Source organism: Candida pseudojiufengensis (assembly GCF_024610245.1).
Source record: "Candida pseudojiufengensis strain CBS 10847 chromosome Unknown scaffold9, whole genome shotgun sequence".
Taxonomy (NCBI): Eukaryota; Fungi; Ascomycota; class Pichiomycetes; order Serinales; family Debaryomycetaceae; genus Lodderomyces; species Lodderomyces pseudojiufengensis.
Window position 1 is genome coordinate 397,724 of NW_026261525.1, and position 16,234 is coordinate 413,957.

Here is a 16,234-nt window from a genome sequence, read left to right on the forward strand (position 1 = left end):
TATATATTTACAAGATCTCATTATACAGTACATTACATAAATTATCTATTTGATTGACCGTTAACATTATCAATACAAAACTTCAACTAAATTTAGATTATATGATCAACTTGAAAGATTCATCTAATAAAATTTATCTATTCCAATGAAACTTTAGCACCTAATCCTTCTAAAGTTGATTTAATTTTATCAGCATCTTCTTTTGCAACATTTTCTTTTAAAATTTTAGGAGCACTTTCAACAAATTTTTTACTTTCAACTAAACTTAAACCTAATAAACTTTTAACTTCTTTTATAATTTTGGGTTTTGATTTTGGATCAAAACTTTCTAATTTTATTAAAAATATCGTTTTTTCTTCTACTGGTTCTTTTGTTACTTCTTCTTCTACTTGTGTTTGTTGTGTTGGGGCAGCACTTGATCCTCCTACTGGTAATGCAATATCTGATATATTTAATGTATTTTTTAATTCTGTGATCAAATTTGAAGTTTCTAAGAGAGTTAATTTTGAAATTTGATTAACTATTTCAGTTATTTTTGGGTCGGCTGATGATGTTGATGAGGTTGTGGAGTTGAATCTTAGACTTGATTGTGTTATGAATGAAGATGTAGGAATGGTTTTTGTAATCGATTTTAAGTTACGATGTATAGATTGACGAATGAGTGACATTGTGAAGTTGTTTGTATGTGATCTTGGTTACTAGCTTGGTGGTGTTTGATAATTGAAAAATTTTATTGAGTAGAATCTGGTGAAAAAAATAAATTGAAACAATTTCACACGACTAACAAACAATTCATAATTTGAAAAACTTGATTATTAGAGTCTACTATCTTGCAATCTTCATCTTCATCTTCACCAACAACAACAACCACATCATAGAAATGGCATCATTTAGGTTTTGTGCTGAGTGCAATAATATGTTGTATCCAAGAGAAGATAAAGAAGATCAAAGATTACTTTATGCATGTAGAAATTGTGGTTATACAGAATTAGCAGAAAATCCAAAAGTTTATAGACATGAATTAATTACAAACATTGGTGCAACTGCTGGTGTTGTTGAAGATATTGGTCAAGATCCAACATTACCTAGAAGTGATAAAGAATGTACAAGATGTGGGAATAGAGATTGTGTATTTTTTCAAAGTCAACAAAAGAGGAAAGATACAAGTATGATATTATTTTTTGTTTGTTTGGAATGTAAACATGTATTTCAAGCTTAAAGCATGTAAGGGATAATTTTCAGTTCTTGTGGATGTATTTGGTATTAAAAAAGTTCAGTATTTAACGTTTGTATATTATTATAAATAAACTTATTAAATTGTTTTTAAAAATCTTGGAAATATTGTCCATATGGATCATCACATTGTATACCATAATCAAGCTGTTCTTCTGGATAATGATCAAATAAAGATGAGTCACCAACTCCAGCAGTAATTGGTGGTTCATATGGAGTTTCAATATCTTTTGCTAACAATTTCTCCCATACTACTTCTTGAAACCATGGATGATTTCTTATATCTGCTGGTCCATTTATTAAATTTCCTAATCTTCTTGTTAAATCTGCCGTTATTAATTTTGATAATAAATCAATTTCATCAGGTTGAAAAAAACTTGGAAAATGAATTTTTCCAGCTAATATTTTTTCATAAGTTTTCATTGGAGTTGAATCATAAAATGGAGTATAACCTGCTAACATCTCAAATATTAAAACACCTAAACTCCACCAATCAACTGATTTATTATAAGGTTTTGTTGTTATTACTTCTGGAGCAATATAATCTGGAGTACCACATAAAGTCCAAGTAACAGTATTTACTTCTTTAGCAAATCCAAAATCTGTAATTTTAATATGTCCATTTCTATCCAATAAAATATTTTCAGGTTTTAAATCTCTATATATTATATCATGACTGTGTAAATATTCTAAAGCTAAAGTAACTTCAGCTGCATAGAATTTTGCTACAGGATTAGGAAATCTTTGAGATTTTCTTAATAAAGAAAATAATTCTCCTCCTTCAATATAATCCATTACCATAAATAAATTTCTAGAATCTTGAAATGTACCCCACATTCTAATTAAAAATGGATGTTCAATTAATTTTAACATTTTTCTTTCATCATTTGTATGTTCAACTTGTTTCATTTTAACAACTTGATGCTTTTTTAAAACTTTTATAGCATAATATCTACCATTATGTACTGATCTTACTAAATGAACTCTACCAAAAGAACCAGTTCCTAAAGTTCTCATTATTGAAAAATCATTTAATGAATATTTACCTTTACTTATAGTTGATCTTTGAGGTAATAAAGATCGTTGAATAGCTTCATCTGCAGCATTTTTAGGAACTTGTTGTTGATGTTGATGTTGTTGTTGTTGTCTTTGTTGTTCTTCTTGTTTTGCATGTTCTTGAGCTTGAGCTTGTTGTTGAGCTTGTGTTACATTCGCCGTTGTAGTTGAATTAACATTTGTCGTAGTTGCCGCTGAATGAGCCGTTCCAGGATGATTTATATTCTCTCCAGGTTGATGTGGTTGTTGTTGTTGTTGATAATTATTATATTCCATATTTAATTGCGAGTGATTGTTTTTACCTATATGTAATTTCTGTAAAAAATTTGGCATGAAACAATCGATTGTTGATTAAATCTTGCTCAGTGTTTCAATTGACCCAAGGTTTATTGAGTTGATCAGAACTAACTTATCTTTAAGTTCTGATGAGTTTACTTGAAGGAACAGATTGAGGTGAATTTAGCTGTTTTGATAATTAGCAGATAATTTTATATTCTATTGACTCAATTGAGATTTTTCTATAGTTTAAATCAAATGATACAAATAAATATGATGATATGTTAATAAATTGAATTGAAATTAAAATAATACTTCAACGATGTTGTAGACACAAAAGAAAAAAAATAAAAAAGGAGCAAAATTAGAATAGATTGTATTTTATTTGGTTAGTCTAGTCCAAATTTTGAATAAAAAAAAAATTAGCAATATATTATCAATATAAGAAATATACTACTATGTTTGATATATAATCTGATTGAAGTCAAGCAAGGTTGTGTTATTCTAAGATATATACCGATCCTTTATCCTCAGATTATCAACTATTTCATTAATCAAAAGTGAGTTAAAGTGATCTAATCTAGTGTCACTTTATATACATTTTTGTGTTGACAGATCTATTTGGACTTAATTTTTGATCGATTTTTCTTAAAGCTTGCACAAAAAGCTGAGAAAAGCTGGGCTCAAATTTTCCAATATTTGTGTCAGCTGGTCGTATTGGTAGCATCAATTTTAGTTTCAATTGCATTTAATTTACGAGATCAAATAAACATCAATAATTTGCCAACCAATATTCTACAACAAATCAAACCATGTCAGTGACCAAACCTTATGAACCAGTTGGGAACGAAGATGAATCCATTCTTCAGACGTCAACATTAATTCTTCCTACAATTTCAATAGGAAACCTACCTCAATTAACAGTAGATCTACTAATTAATAATTTTAATTTTGTAAAAATAGGTTATTTAAATGATTTATATTTATACCCATTTGCATCACCAATAGATTATGTATCTAACCCAATTGAAGGTATAAGTCATGCTATTGAAGTTTATTACAGTAAAGATTTAAATTTAACAGTTGTTCAACAAAGATCTCCAATCATTCCATCATATACAACTCCTTTTATCAATGAAGTAATTGTACCTTTTATTCAAAATTTTAAACAAGTTATAGTATTAAATTCAGCAGATTCTGGATTAATTGAGAGTGTAAATAGTGGAGACATTTTAATTTATGATAATGAAGATTTATCAACAAATCTAGAGAAGCTAACAATCACAAATTCACCAGAAGATGAAGATAAAAATTCAATATTTATGAGTAAATTATTGAAAAGTTTAAAGATTGGTAAAAAAGATAACTTAAAAGTTTTAATAAGTTATAATTATGAAGGTGATAATTTTGATGATGCAATAAAGATGATTAATAAATTAATTGAAATATTGAAAATACTGAAACCTGGGGATTGGCAAAAACCGATTAGTTGGAAGGGAGTTTATGGAGATAAAGATGTTCCAAATGCTATGGAAGAAGGAATATTTGGTTAAAACTGAATTAAACAATTAACGAATTATGATTTTACATTTTATAAATAATATATAATGGTATTTTTATCTACTGTAAGAAAGTCTGTAGTGATGAGCTTCCTTCCATTTCTTTACTCAAGTTCATTTGTTTACTCCTGGTTGAGACGGTGGCGCTTGAAAATTTTGTGAGGTTGGTTGTGAGTAAATATTACTTTGTTGATGATGATGTTGCTGATGGGGATTTTGTAGATGAGAATGAGGACTCTGTTGTTGTGGATTAGGTATAGGTGAAGGTAGATAAGTCTTATATTCAAAAGCCAGAAGTTTTTGTTGATTAGCAAAAGCTTGTTGTTGTTGTTGTTGTTGTTGATAATTTGTTGGAGGTTGAGTAGGTGGTGTTTGATGAGGTTGTATATGAGGTTGTGAAAATTGTCTTGATGGATGAACTTGTTCATACTCTGGAACAGTAGGCATTCTTTGTTGTTGCTTCAATTGCATGTCATGATCAATTGGTGGACTCAATGCGTTTACTCCATCTAACAATACTCTCGATTGAGCGTATAAAGTGTCATTCTTGTATGTATTTTTCAAAATTTGTGGAGTAGGTGATTGTGAAACTATAGGTACAACAGGAATAGCAGACTTTGGTGTAGTTCCAGTTACAGGTATAGCAGATGGTCTATGTTCAGGTGAGTTCAACAAATTAGCAATAGTAGGACTTTCTTGAGCTTTTGGAGTTTCTTGTAGTTGTTGTTGTTGTTCGGAATGCATATGTCTTGAAATCTCTAACGAAACTCTCATTGAAGGTATAAATTGTGCACTAATCAATAACTTATTGATATCTCTGCAATGTAGAATCTTCTCTTGTTCAGTTTGGAAATCCATCATTTGAGGAAAATTCATTGCAATAGCTAATAAATAATCAACAAATGGATAATATCTTACCATTTGTACAACATCTGAACTAAATAATTTTTTGATTGCCAAGATAGCTTTTGTATATTGAATATTTCTAGATTTAATCATTTTTCTTTGAATTTCAGTTGTTCCCTTCAATGAACTCAATCTAACAACCAAAACACACCAAACTAATTGCCTCAATGCATGTATAGCAACTATTGGTGGATCATTATTATTTTCTTTTAATCTACAATATTCAGGTAAACTTCTCATCCATTCATTAATTTTTGATTCAAAATTACTCATTGTCATACTTCTTGAATTTTGTCTATCATCATAATCTATTTTTAAATCAGCTTTATCTTGATCATTCAATTCATCCATAATCCCTTTTGATGTATCAATTGTTGAAGTAATAGCTAAATTCAAGATTGTTGTACCTCTAATAAACTCATTAAATTTTGTTAAAAATCTTCCATGATTCAATTTAATAGTTTCTGAAGCATGATAACATTCCCATGGTTCCCATTCTTCCCATCCGTCATTGTTAACTTGTGGTATTGGCCAATCTGCTGCTCTTACTACAGGAGATCTACCCATTCTTGCAGCCAATAAAGTATTTATAGCATATACTGCTGCCCATGTCCGTTGTCTACTGATATTATTTAATGTACTACTTGATTTATATTTTTCATTTTCTTCATCTGTAGCTGATCTCATTAATCTAACATCAATTGCCATCCTTGTACTTGAACTAATTAATACCCATGAAAAATCCCATTGTCCAACATTATAATAAAATATACCTAATAACAACATAGCTTGCATTGTTTCAATTGTTGAAGTTAAAGAATATTCTAATGACATTATTGAATTTTTAGCATATCTTAAACTTTCCAATAAATTACCAGTTGTATTAGTACTTGATTCACCTAATGCAATCATTGCCCAAATTAAAGCAATTACATTACAATCTATACCTTGTCGCTCATCACCATTAATTGATTGTAAATAATTTAATTGTTTCTTGACAGTAATTTTATCCAACATAGGGATCATGATATGAAAAATTTGAAAATAATTATCAACTAATTTACGAACATTTTTTGGAAATTGAAACATTTCAGAAGGTAATGATATTTTATCTTGAAAACTTGCATCAATAGCAAATGAAGAAACATTAAAAATTGATCCAACTCTAAAGGGATTTTTATGAGCTATTGATTTCTTATTATAACTTTGTTGTATTGCTTTATTCGTAAAACCAGAAATTATCGATGATAATCCATGATATTGTAATGCAACAGGTTCCCAATCGTTTTCTGAACTACCTGATCCTTCAACTTCATCAGATATAAATTGAAAAATATCATAGTTTAAGAAAAATGAAGGATCATTGACAAAATTAACTGCTTCTGGTGGTAACAATCCATTTGGAGTCGGTAGCATACTATTAAATTGGGCAGGTATATTTTGAAAACTATTGGAAGTTGTGACTAGGCCATTAAATTGTGGTGGTGGTGGTGGTGCTTGCTGTTGTTGTTGCAATGACATTTGTGACTGGGATGCTTGCCGCTGTTGTATTGGTTGTTGGGATTGTGATTGCGGAGCAGGTACTTGTGAAACTTCGGCCAATGAATGAGGTGTTTCGGTTTGTCGTTGAATACGAGGTGTTGGAGGAGTTGCGCTCAAGACTTCCATTGTCTCTTTCTTCATTTCAGGAGATGTACTTTTACCATTCAATTTACTTGAGGTAGTCTTACCACTGTTCTTTATTCGTTCAAGTACAGGGCTCAATTCTTCTTGAATATTATCAATGTATTTGAAAATTTCATGATTTTTCCATAAACTGTTTATATCATTTAAATTATTTAGTAAATCTGTTGGATTTTTAAGAATCTCCCATATATCATTTTCATAAAATTCTCTTTTCGGTATTAAGGATAAAATGATTCCTTGTAATAATAACACTTTTTTCTCCAAATCATGAGTATATCCTGTGGGTAAACCTCTTCTTTTAGAGGATTGAGTGTAAACACATTTCTCATTGTTAGTTAAACAACTTGAACAAGTAGGCGTTAACCCATCACATTTTGCTTTCTTTGATCTGCAATATTCGCAAGCTTGTTTGATTCTTCTTCGTTTTGTGGTCTGAACTTCCTCTTTCACTACGGTCAGCATTTGGTAATTATGAATGAATGAGTATCTGTGTTTATATGATTACGTTATCAGCCGTTGAAGTTTAAGACAGTGTTTTGTTCAAATTTATGTACTCAATCTAAATGTGTAAGTTTAATTAATATTGGTTTGAAGTCAATTCAAAAACATGGAGAAATAAAATTAAATTCAATAATTTGAAATTATGAAAACAAACAAGTATTATTTGAGGCTTTCTATCTCTAGTGATTCTCGAAATATTTGACTTTAACGTAAATCTTGAATTTAATGCCAATAGGTTCTTTGTTGTTTGAAGTAAAATGTTTATTATAAATTTATTTGAAGAATGATTCAATAATTTTAGGTTAAATAATTTATTATATTATCACAATATAATGCCCTGATATTTTTCATTCAAAAACACCACAAAAATATCACAATTTCAGCCTAAGTTTAGAGTGCGGGATGAGATGAGGATGAGCAGCGTTACACAGCTTAGTACGAGTCTTCAATAACTCAAACACTAGCTACGATATGTTACTTAATAGTAACGTGCTTAAAGGATTCTGGCTGTGTCGTGGGGTGTTTGTGTCGAAATCTATTTTTGTATGAAAATTATTTACGAACTAAACTGACTTCCTAACTATGCATATACTGTACTACTTATTAATTTAAACGAATCAAGCTTTTGAAAATTATCTCTAAATTTATTTGCGAGAAAATATAGTAATTGAATCTTCTATTTTAGTTTCAAAGGGTTTATAAGCTTTTAAGAAAGTGAACAAAGAATCTTGGCAAATTTCAGTTAAAATTCAGAATATAAGGCTATCTTATTACACAGCTGAGTCCACAATTGCAAAGACAATTGAAAAAAGAAATGGAAATAGAAATAAAAATATGATAACAATCCTGCCCACATCAGATTAGACCAATGTCTTTTATTCTGACCTATAGAACTGTTTCGCGTTAAATATTTGTGAGATTTTTGCATGATTGTACATTACCCGTTTTTGTATCCAATTGCATTAAAAACCAATTAATTAAAATGAGGACTATTACTTAAAGCTTCTACAATTTATACAACCACCCCCTCAATCCTATTATTTAAGTTCCAAGTTTATACGTCTATTGTTTTCATTCCTATTTTTAACTCCGAGGTTATATATCTATAGTTTTCAAATTTGGTGAAATTTCAAATTTAGCACCAGTTTTAGCTTTTATTTCTTCAATACTACTACTTGGATCAATTTCAATTAATACTAATTTTTCATCTATAATGTCAAAAACAGCCAAATCGGTTATAATTCTAGAAACACATTTTTGACCAGTTAATGGGAATTGACATTGTTCTAATATCTTTGGTCTACCCTTTTTATCAACATGTTCCATTACGACAACAACTCTTGTATTCTGAGGATTTGATACTAAATCCATTGCTCCTCCCATTCCTTTAACTCTTCCTGGTAATCCCCAATTAGCTAAATCACCATTTGCTGCAACTTGTAAACCACCCAAAATAGTTAAATCAATTTTACCACTTCTTATCATACCGAAAGATTCTTCTGATCCAAATAATGAAGCACCTGGAGCTAATGTAACTGTTTCTTTACCTGCATTAATTAAATCAGCATCTTCTTCACCCTTTTTAGGATATGGTCCTAATCCTAATATACCATTTTCTGATTGTAAAGTTACTGAAATTCCCTTTGGTAAATAATTAGGAGCTAATGTTGGCATACCAATACCTAAATTTGCAAATGATCCGTCTGTGAATTCTTGTGCTGCTCTACGTACAATTTTAGCTCTTTTTAATTCAGCATCAGATTTTGGATTTTCTAAAGACGAATCAGATGTATTGTCATCTTCTGTATGTTTATAAATTTCAATATCTTTTGGAGTAGTAGATTTAATAACTCTATCAACATATATTGAAGGTAAATGAACATCTTCAGGTTCAATATCACCAGGTTCAACAATATTTTCAGCTTCAACAATAGTTAATTTTGCATTTCTACCCATAACTGAATTAAAATTTCTAGCAGCTCCTCTAAACCAACAATTACCCAAAGTATCAGCTTTAAAAGCTTTTATAACTGCAACATCACCAAAAATAGCTGGTTCTAATAAATATTTCTTACCATTAAATTCTCTAACTTCTCTTGGTTCACTTGTTTTTAAAACTTTTTCACCTGTTGAATCATATCTAACTGGTAATTTTCCTTCTTCTAACCAAGTTCCAACACCGGTTGGAGAATAGAAACCAGGAATACCTGCAGCTCCAGCTCTAACTCTTTCTGCTAAATTTCCTTGAGGAGTTAATTCTAAATCTATTTGACCAGTAAGATATAATTTTTCAAAAGTTCTATTTCCTCCAATATATGAACTTATCATTTTTGTAATTTGACCAGTAACTAATAATTGTGATAAACCTCTTCCATCTAAACCAGCATTATTTGAAACTGCCGTTACATTTTTAATTTCCGGTTTATTAACCATTGCATTTATAACAGTATCTGGTACACCACTTAAACCAAACCCACCAGATAATAAAACAATATTTGAACCAACTCCTTGAAGAGCTTCATCTGTAGTTTGAACAACTTTGGTTTTTTGATGAGTGATTGCATAAAATCTGACTAGACATGGTGATTGTTTAATGTAAACTTTAGTAGCAAATGACAACATTATTTATTGTTGACGATGATAACATCATCTCAATCATTAAATTTTATCGAATTGCATCTCAATATATAACCTAAATTAAGAATTATCAGATCTAACCGGAATTAGGTTCAAGTGATCCAAATTAAAAACAAATTTGATCTAATATTTTGTCGGAAAAACAATTTGTTCTCTTTCTAATATATTTTTTTGTGCGAGTTAATGGAAATCTTATACCATTAATCCGAGTTGTGGAGTAGAAAAGACGCAGAACTTTGAATCAACAAGACGAAAGCTCGAATGAAATGGAAGGTTGAGTCGGTATATATTCTAGGATTTGAAATCGTCTAACTACAGTTTTACAGTTCAATGTTCGTATGTCGTTATGATTAAGCCCAAATTATGCAAATTCTTACCTATATATTTAGTCCAATGGAGCTGCTTCAGGTAATCCTTCATTGTTGATTCTTACATCTTCCCCTAATTTTTTCACAGCTTCTGAATTACGTTTTAAAACTAATTTTCTTGACTCTTCTTCAGTTATAATTTTAAAATGCCAGCGTAATAACCAATCATCAGGTTTCATATCATATAATTTAGCCTTTGCATCACCCAATTTATCTAATTCAAATAATAAAGAACTTTTAACACCAAATACTGCATCTGAAGTTTCATAAGGATCATTTTTTGCATATAATGCAGTGATTAATTTATCATAACCAGGTTTTTCAATAATAAAATGAAGATGAGCTGGTCTAAATGGATGTCTATTTATTTTTTTCAATAATTTACCAACAGGACCATCATGAGGAATAGGATAAGGAACTGGTCTTGTACATTTAATAATAAATTTACCTTCTTTATCTGTTTTCACTATACCTCTCATGTCAGGATGTTCCCTATTTGAATATTGAGTATCATAAAATCCATTTTCATCACAATGCCAGATATCTATTGTTCCATCTTCAATAGGTTGACCATTTGGATCAGTTAATAATCCTTCAATTAACAAGGGTTCCCCTTTGCCTTCTGAACATATAGAATCACCTTGTTCGACAGTCTCGGCATCATGAGTATGAAATGGTCCTAATAAAGTACCAATAGTTGCATTATCTGGTTTTGGATGTGATATAGAATCAACTAATACAGATAATCCCAATACATCAGATAATAATACAAATTCTTGTCTTATATCAGAACACATTTTACCACATTCTGTTAAAAATTTAATACCTTGTTCCCATTCATCGGTAGTTAATCTAGTTTCTCTTGCAAAATCATGTAAATGTTGTACAAGTTTTTTTAATATGAATAATAATCTATAATCTTTATGTTGTGAGTTTACTAGGATTGTATTCTCAGTGATTGTATCATCACTCATATCAGTGATTTTCGGACCAACTGGTCGTGAGTTTCCATTAGTATGTTGTGCTGGCATTATTCAAAATTTTGTAGTGTAGATAGTTCCTTGCTGGTTCAAGTGTATCTCGAAAAGAATAATCTTTCAATTGTCATGGTAGGTGCTGTTGATTTATTTTTATATTTATATAGTGCAAGGTTGTTCAGTTGATTAATAGTAAATCCGATTATTAAGCTCTAGCTTAAGAATTGGTTATGAATCTTGTCAATATTTAATACGCTTTACATTTAAAGTTTTATCTTTAATGATTTTGTGGGGGGTAGATTAGATCAAAAAATTGACATGAATAATACGTCAATAGAACAAATTAATGTCTCATTATCGGCCGTAGGTCTGTGAAATACATTGTTCGAAGATAATCAGTCCTACGCTTGCAATAGCCTTTAGTCATGTGTTCTATAAATTGAAAAGGAACTGTTTTTTAATGATACAATTCCATTATTTCCCGTTATATGCAGTTGTCGTTTAAGTTATGGGTCGACCATTATTTATACATGTATACCAAAACATAAACAAATTAATACAAAAAGTTTCATACAAAAAACATTTAGAATTAACTTGTCCTTAAGTAGGTTGTTATTGTGATTACTATTCTAAATTATCAATTTTTGAATCTTCCAACCTAACGGTACCCAAGATGTCGAACATTCTAAGAAAGAACACAAAAACCCTTTACAACAACGTTCATTAAGGTTGAGAGACAGATTGGTAATTTTCATCCCTCAACCATAAAACTTTTCAATCTTACTTGATGAACTTGTCCAGTAACTTGATTAGTATATTTACAGAATTTTAAATGTAAAATGTATGTTTGTCTCCATTGAAAGTGTTGATTTGAGATGATAAACTGAAAATTTCGAGGACTATACTGAGTTTAAGAGATTTTTTAGCAAGGGTTTTTTCTGCCAACAAATTGGGTGCAAGTAAATTAAATTAAATCTTCGCCTTCATGATCGTGCCTAGGCTCGGTTCGATACTGATGCAATATCTTCTTGACCGTTTAAATACACTAATAATTATCATTTTGAATTTTTTGCATTTCCGGTTAAATATTTTGCAGTCCATTACAAACTTTCGTAAAAGTATATTACTTAAGTATATAAGCTTTAGTAACAAAATCTAGAGGAGATCTAACATTACACAATTTGGAAAAAAAAAATAATTCCGAAACTTAATATTAAGTTATTTTCGTACAATTCCGTCGATAATTAATAAAAAATATCAAACCATAATTTTGAACACTTTTCACCTTATAATAATAGTTATTATAATAATACTGAATTGAATTATTAATCAGTGGTTACTATTTGTAAGCAGAAAATAAATTTTCAGTAATATATACCGACACCAAATTAACAATTATTAGTTTCATTCTAATAATTGAATGAATATAGTAAGAACCACAAATAAAGTAATAAATAAATCTAAACTCAAATTTATCAACAGAAAAATCTACAACACCACAATAAATAACTTAATGACTCAAACAAAAGAAGAAGAACCAAAAAGATTTGGATTAGAAAATCAAGTTAAAAGAAATCCTCATCCAGATTTCAATAAAGTTGAAAATGAAAGACCTCCATTTGATTTTGATTTAAATTGGAGTTATACACAAATTCCCGACAAGGATTGGAAAGTTGGATCAGGTGCAAATAATAATGAATGGAAAAATCATAAAAAATTAGAAATTGATCCATTTGGAGAAGGTAGAAATCCAGTTGATAATTATAAAACTTTAATAAGTGCTGTTGTTCCAAGACCTATTGGATTTATATCAACTATTTCAAAAGATGGAATTAGAAATTTAGCTCCTTTTTCATATTTTACTGTAGTTAATCATGATCCTCCAATTTTTACAATTGGATTTTCTGGTGGTAAAGGTAATCCAAAAGATACTTGTAAAAATATTTTAGAAACTGAAGAATTAACAATAAATATAATAAGTGAATGGTTTGTTGAAGCAGCAAATTTTTGTGCAATAAATAGTCCTTTTAATATTGATGAATGGAAATTATCTGGTTTAACTCCTTTAAATTCAACAAAAGTTAAACCTCAACATGTTGCAGAATCAGCTTTTTCAATTGAAGCTAAATTAATAACTTCTCATGAATGGAAATCAAAATTAGATCCAAATAGAGCTACTGGTACTTTATGTATTGTTGAAGGTATAAATTTTCATGTTAGAGAAGATGTTATAAATAAAGATTTAAATAATTTAGATATTTCAAAATTAAAACCTGTTAGTAGATTAGGTGGTATTACTTATGCAAGAACAATGAATGGTTATGAAAAACCAAGACCTGATTTTGATAAAGAAATTGTTAAAGATGAAGTTAAGGAGTTATTGGAATGAAAATTAAAAAATAAGTTGTAGTCTTACGATTTAGGTTGTAATTTTACACCTTGTTAATGTATCTTAAAATTGTATAGAGTTTTCAATAGACATACGAAATATGGAAGAGATATGTATGATTGTATTTTTTTTAAACGTATGCTTTCAAATTTCAAGTTATACATGTGAGACGAAAACTCAAACCAATGTAAAAATAAACTAAATAACTTTTTATGCATTAAATTAAACTCCCATCATTAAACATAAATTTACAAAATTGCTCTAGTATAATCCTTTAGTTCTTTGAGCTCTTAAAACTTTTTCTTTTTCTTCAACAGCAGCATCAAATAAAATAAATTCATCTAATGCTTTACCAGCTGGAACCATTGGTAAAACAGGAACTTTCTTTTCAACTAATACTTCTAATAATACTGGTTCTTTTGCATCTAAAAATTCTTTAACACCATTTTTTAATTCTTCTTGAGTTGAAATTCTTATTCCCTTTACACCCATACTTTCTGCTAATTTCATAAAATCTGGATTTGATTGATGAGTATGAGAATATCTATGTTCATAAAATAATGATTGCCATTGAGTAACCATACCTTGTTCTTCATTATTTAAAACGCAAATTTTTACTGGAGCACCAGCTTGAACAGCTGATGATAATTCAGTTAATGTCATATTGAAAGAAGCATCTCCATCAATATCAATAACAATAGCATCTGGTTTAGCAACTTGTGCACCAATAGCTGCTGGTAATCCATAACCCATAGTACCTAAACCACCAGATGTAATCATTGTTCTTGGTTGAGTCCATGTAAAATGTTGAGCTGCCCACATTTGATGTTGTCCAACACCAGTAGTTACAATAACTTCTTTACCATAATTCATTGATTGATCAGAAATTTCTTTTATTAAAGTTTGAGGTTTTATTAATGATCCAGGAGTTTCTAATAAATAATCATAAGGATATTTAACTTTCCATTCATTAATTTGTTTAAACCATTCAGGTCTTGATTCAATTTTATTAACTAATGGGATAAATTTTCTTAAATTTGCTGTTACATCACCTTCAATAGCTTCAGTTGCTTCAACAACTTTATTTATATTTTTTGGTGAAATTTCAAAATGTAATATACCACCTCTATTTTCACTTGCTGCTAATTTTGCTTCTGGAGCAAATTTAGAAATATTTCCTGTAACTCTATCATCAAATCTTGCACCTAATGCAATAATACAATCAGCATTTTGCATTGCAGTATTTGCTGCAGCTGATCCATGCATACCTAACATATCTAAAGATTTTGAATCTCTTTGATCAAATGCTCCTAAACCTTGTAATGTTGTAGTTACTGGAATATTTGCTTTATCTGATAATTCTTTTAATAATTTTGGACCATCTTCATGATTTAAAATACCACCACCACAATATATAATTGGTTTTTTAGCTTTATTTAAAATATTTGCTGATCTTTTTATAGCTTCTGATGTGAATTCTCCAACTGCTTTTTTTGTTATTTGACTTAATGCATTTGATGGTAATGTTGTATTTATTGGAATAGATTCTCTTAAAATTGAAGCAGTAACATCTTTTGGTAAATCAACTAATACAGGACCTGGTCTACCAGTTGTTGCTATTTCAAAAGCTTCATTAATTCTTCTTGGTAATTCTGCAACATTTTTAACCATAACATTCCATTTAGTACATGATCTTGAAATACCAATAACGTCAGCTTCTTGGAAAGCATCAGTTCCAATAGCAGTAGTTGGAACTTGACCAGTGAAAACAACTAATGGAACACCATCCATTAAAGCATCTGCTAATGGAGTAATAACATTTGTAGCACCAGGACCAGAAGTAACTAAAACAACACCTGGTTTCCCACTTGCTCTAGCATAACCTTCAGCCATATGACCAGCACCTTGTTCATGTCTTGGTAAAACAAATTTAAATTTATCTGAATTATATATAGCATCAAATACAGGTAAAATTGCACCACCAGCATAACCAAATACAGTATCAACATTATGTCTTAACATCATTTCATGAAAAATTTCTCCACCAGTTAATCCAATAAATGAATCATCCATTACTTGTTCCTTTTTTAATTTTCTTGAATTTTGTTGTTGTTTTTGATGTAATGAAGTTTTATTTAAATTATTTATTGAAGTTGCAGTTGGTGATGAAGGCAGCTGTGAATCTACTGTATTAAAAGCAGGTGATGGTTGTGGTCTTGAAGTTGATGAAGTAGCTGATGCTTGAGCAGCATTTTGATGATTTATTTTCGATATTGATCTTGTTTGTGATTTTATGGTTTTATAAAGTATTTGTGATGTCCTCTGACAACATTTTGTTGTGAATTGTCTTGAAATCATTGTGTTAATGATGTGTTTGGTAAGTTAATGAAATGAAAGATGAAGGAGTGAATTGAAAATATGGAAATGAAAAAGACCAAGAAGAATATATTATTTATTTTAAATTGGTGGTGTATTTAAAAATGACTAAGAATCGAAATTTTTCACAAAAATTTTTTTTTTATTTTGCAGTTTATGGAGTAAAAAGAATGTATTACGTAATGTTAAGTACTGTGGATTATGTAATTAATATGGTGTAAGAAGACTTTTCTTTTTTTTGTCACTTTTCCTTTACCGCCCTAGGACTAA

The 16,234-nt window shown here is 29.6% G+C and overlaps 9 protein-coding genes across 9 annotated transcripts; 3 read left to right on the forward strand and 6 right to left on the reverse strand. All coding sequences in view use genetic code 12, as the record gives it.

Annotated features, from left to right (window-relative positions):
- Window positions 1-137: 137 nt before the first annotated feature.
- KGF55_001529 (mitochondrial 54S ribosomal protein bL12m) lies at window positions 138-668 on the reverse strand (the record flags this gene model as incomplete). The annotated part of the gene is made up of 1 exon (XM_051756114.1): window positions 138-668. The coding sequence occupies one exon, from the start codon at window positions 666-668 to the stop codon at window positions 138-140; it is 531 nt and encodes a 176-aa protein (XP_051615839.1).
- Window positions 669-880: 212 nt separating this feature from the next.
- KGF55_001530 (DNA-directed RNA polymerase II core subunit) lies at window positions 881-1,219 on the forward strand (the record flags this gene model as incomplete). The annotated part of the gene is made up of 1 exon (XM_051756115.1): window positions 881-1,219. The coding sequence occupies one exon, from the start codon at window positions 881-883 to the stop codon at window positions 1,217-1,219; it is 339 nt and encodes a 112-aa protein (XP_051615840.1).
- A 104-nt stretch (window positions 1,220-1,323) lies between these two features.
- On the reverse strand, window positions 1,324-2,565 carry TPK2 (cAMP-dependent protein kinase catalytic subunit; the record flags this gene model as incomplete). Its single annotated transcript, XM_051756116.1, has 1 exon — window positions 1,324-2,565. One exon carries the CDS (start codon window positions 2,563-2,565, stop codon window positions 1,324-1,326), a length of 1,242 nt encoding a protein of 413 aa, XP_051615841.1.
- An 812-nt stretch (window positions 2,566-3,377) lies between these two features.
- KGF55_001532 (uncharacterized protein) lies at window positions 3,378-4,118 on the forward strand (the record flags this gene model as incomplete). The annotated part of the gene is made up of 1 exon (XM_051756117.1): window positions 3,378-4,118. The coding sequence occupies one exon, from the start codon at window positions 3,378-3,380 to the stop codon at window positions 4,116-4,118; it is 741 nt and encodes a 246-aa protein (XP_051615842.1).
- Window positions 4,119-4,238: 120 nt separating this feature from the next.
- ZCF10 (Zcf10p) lies at window positions 4,239-7,178 on the reverse strand (the record flags this gene model as incomplete). The annotated part of the gene is made up of 1 exon (XM_051756118.1): window positions 4,239-7,178. The coding sequence occupies one exon, from the start codon at window positions 7,176-7,178 to the stop codon at window positions 4,239-4,241; it is 2,940 nt and encodes a 979-aa protein (XP_051615843.1).
- Window positions 7,179-8,312: 1,134 nt separating this feature from the next.
- On the reverse strand, window positions 8,313-9,839 carry KGF55_001534 (uncharacterized protein; the record flags this gene model as incomplete). The annotated part of the gene is made up of 1 exon (XM_051756119.1): window positions 8,313-9,839. The coding sequence occupies one exon, from the start codon at window positions 9,837-9,839 to the stop codon at window positions 8,313-8,315; it is 1,527 nt and encodes a 508-aa protein (XP_051615844.1).
- Window positions 9,840-10,239: 400 nt separating this feature from the next.
- On the reverse strand, window positions 10,240-11,253 carry KGF55_001535 (uncharacterized protein; the record flags this gene model as incomplete). The annotated part of the gene is made up of 1 exon (XM_051756120.1): window positions 10,240-11,253. The coding sequence occupies one exon, from the start codon at window positions 11,251-11,253 to the stop codon at window positions 10,240-10,242; it is 1,014 nt and encodes a 337-aa protein (XP_051615845.1).
- Window positions 11,254-12,712: 1,459 nt separating this feature from the next.
- On the forward strand, window positions 12,713-13,588 carry KGF55_001536 (uncharacterized protein; the record flags this gene model as incomplete). Its single annotated transcript, XM_051756121.1, has 1 exon — window positions 12,713-13,588. One exon carries the CDS (start codon window positions 12,713-12,715, stop codon window positions 13,586-13,588), a length of 876 nt encoding a protein of 291 aa, XP_051615846.1.
- Window positions 13,589-13,849: 261 nt separating this feature from the next.
- Window positions 13,850-15,946, reverse strand: ILV2 (acetolactate synthase catalytic subunit; the record flags this gene model as incomplete). The annotated part of the gene is made up of 1 exon (XM_051756123.1): window positions 13,850-15,946. The coding sequence occupies one exon, from the start codon at window positions 15,944-15,946 to the stop codon at window positions 13,850-13,852; it is 2,097 nt and encodes a 698-aa protein (XP_051615847.1).
- Between the last annotated feature and the right edge of the window lie 288 nt (window positions 15,947-16,234).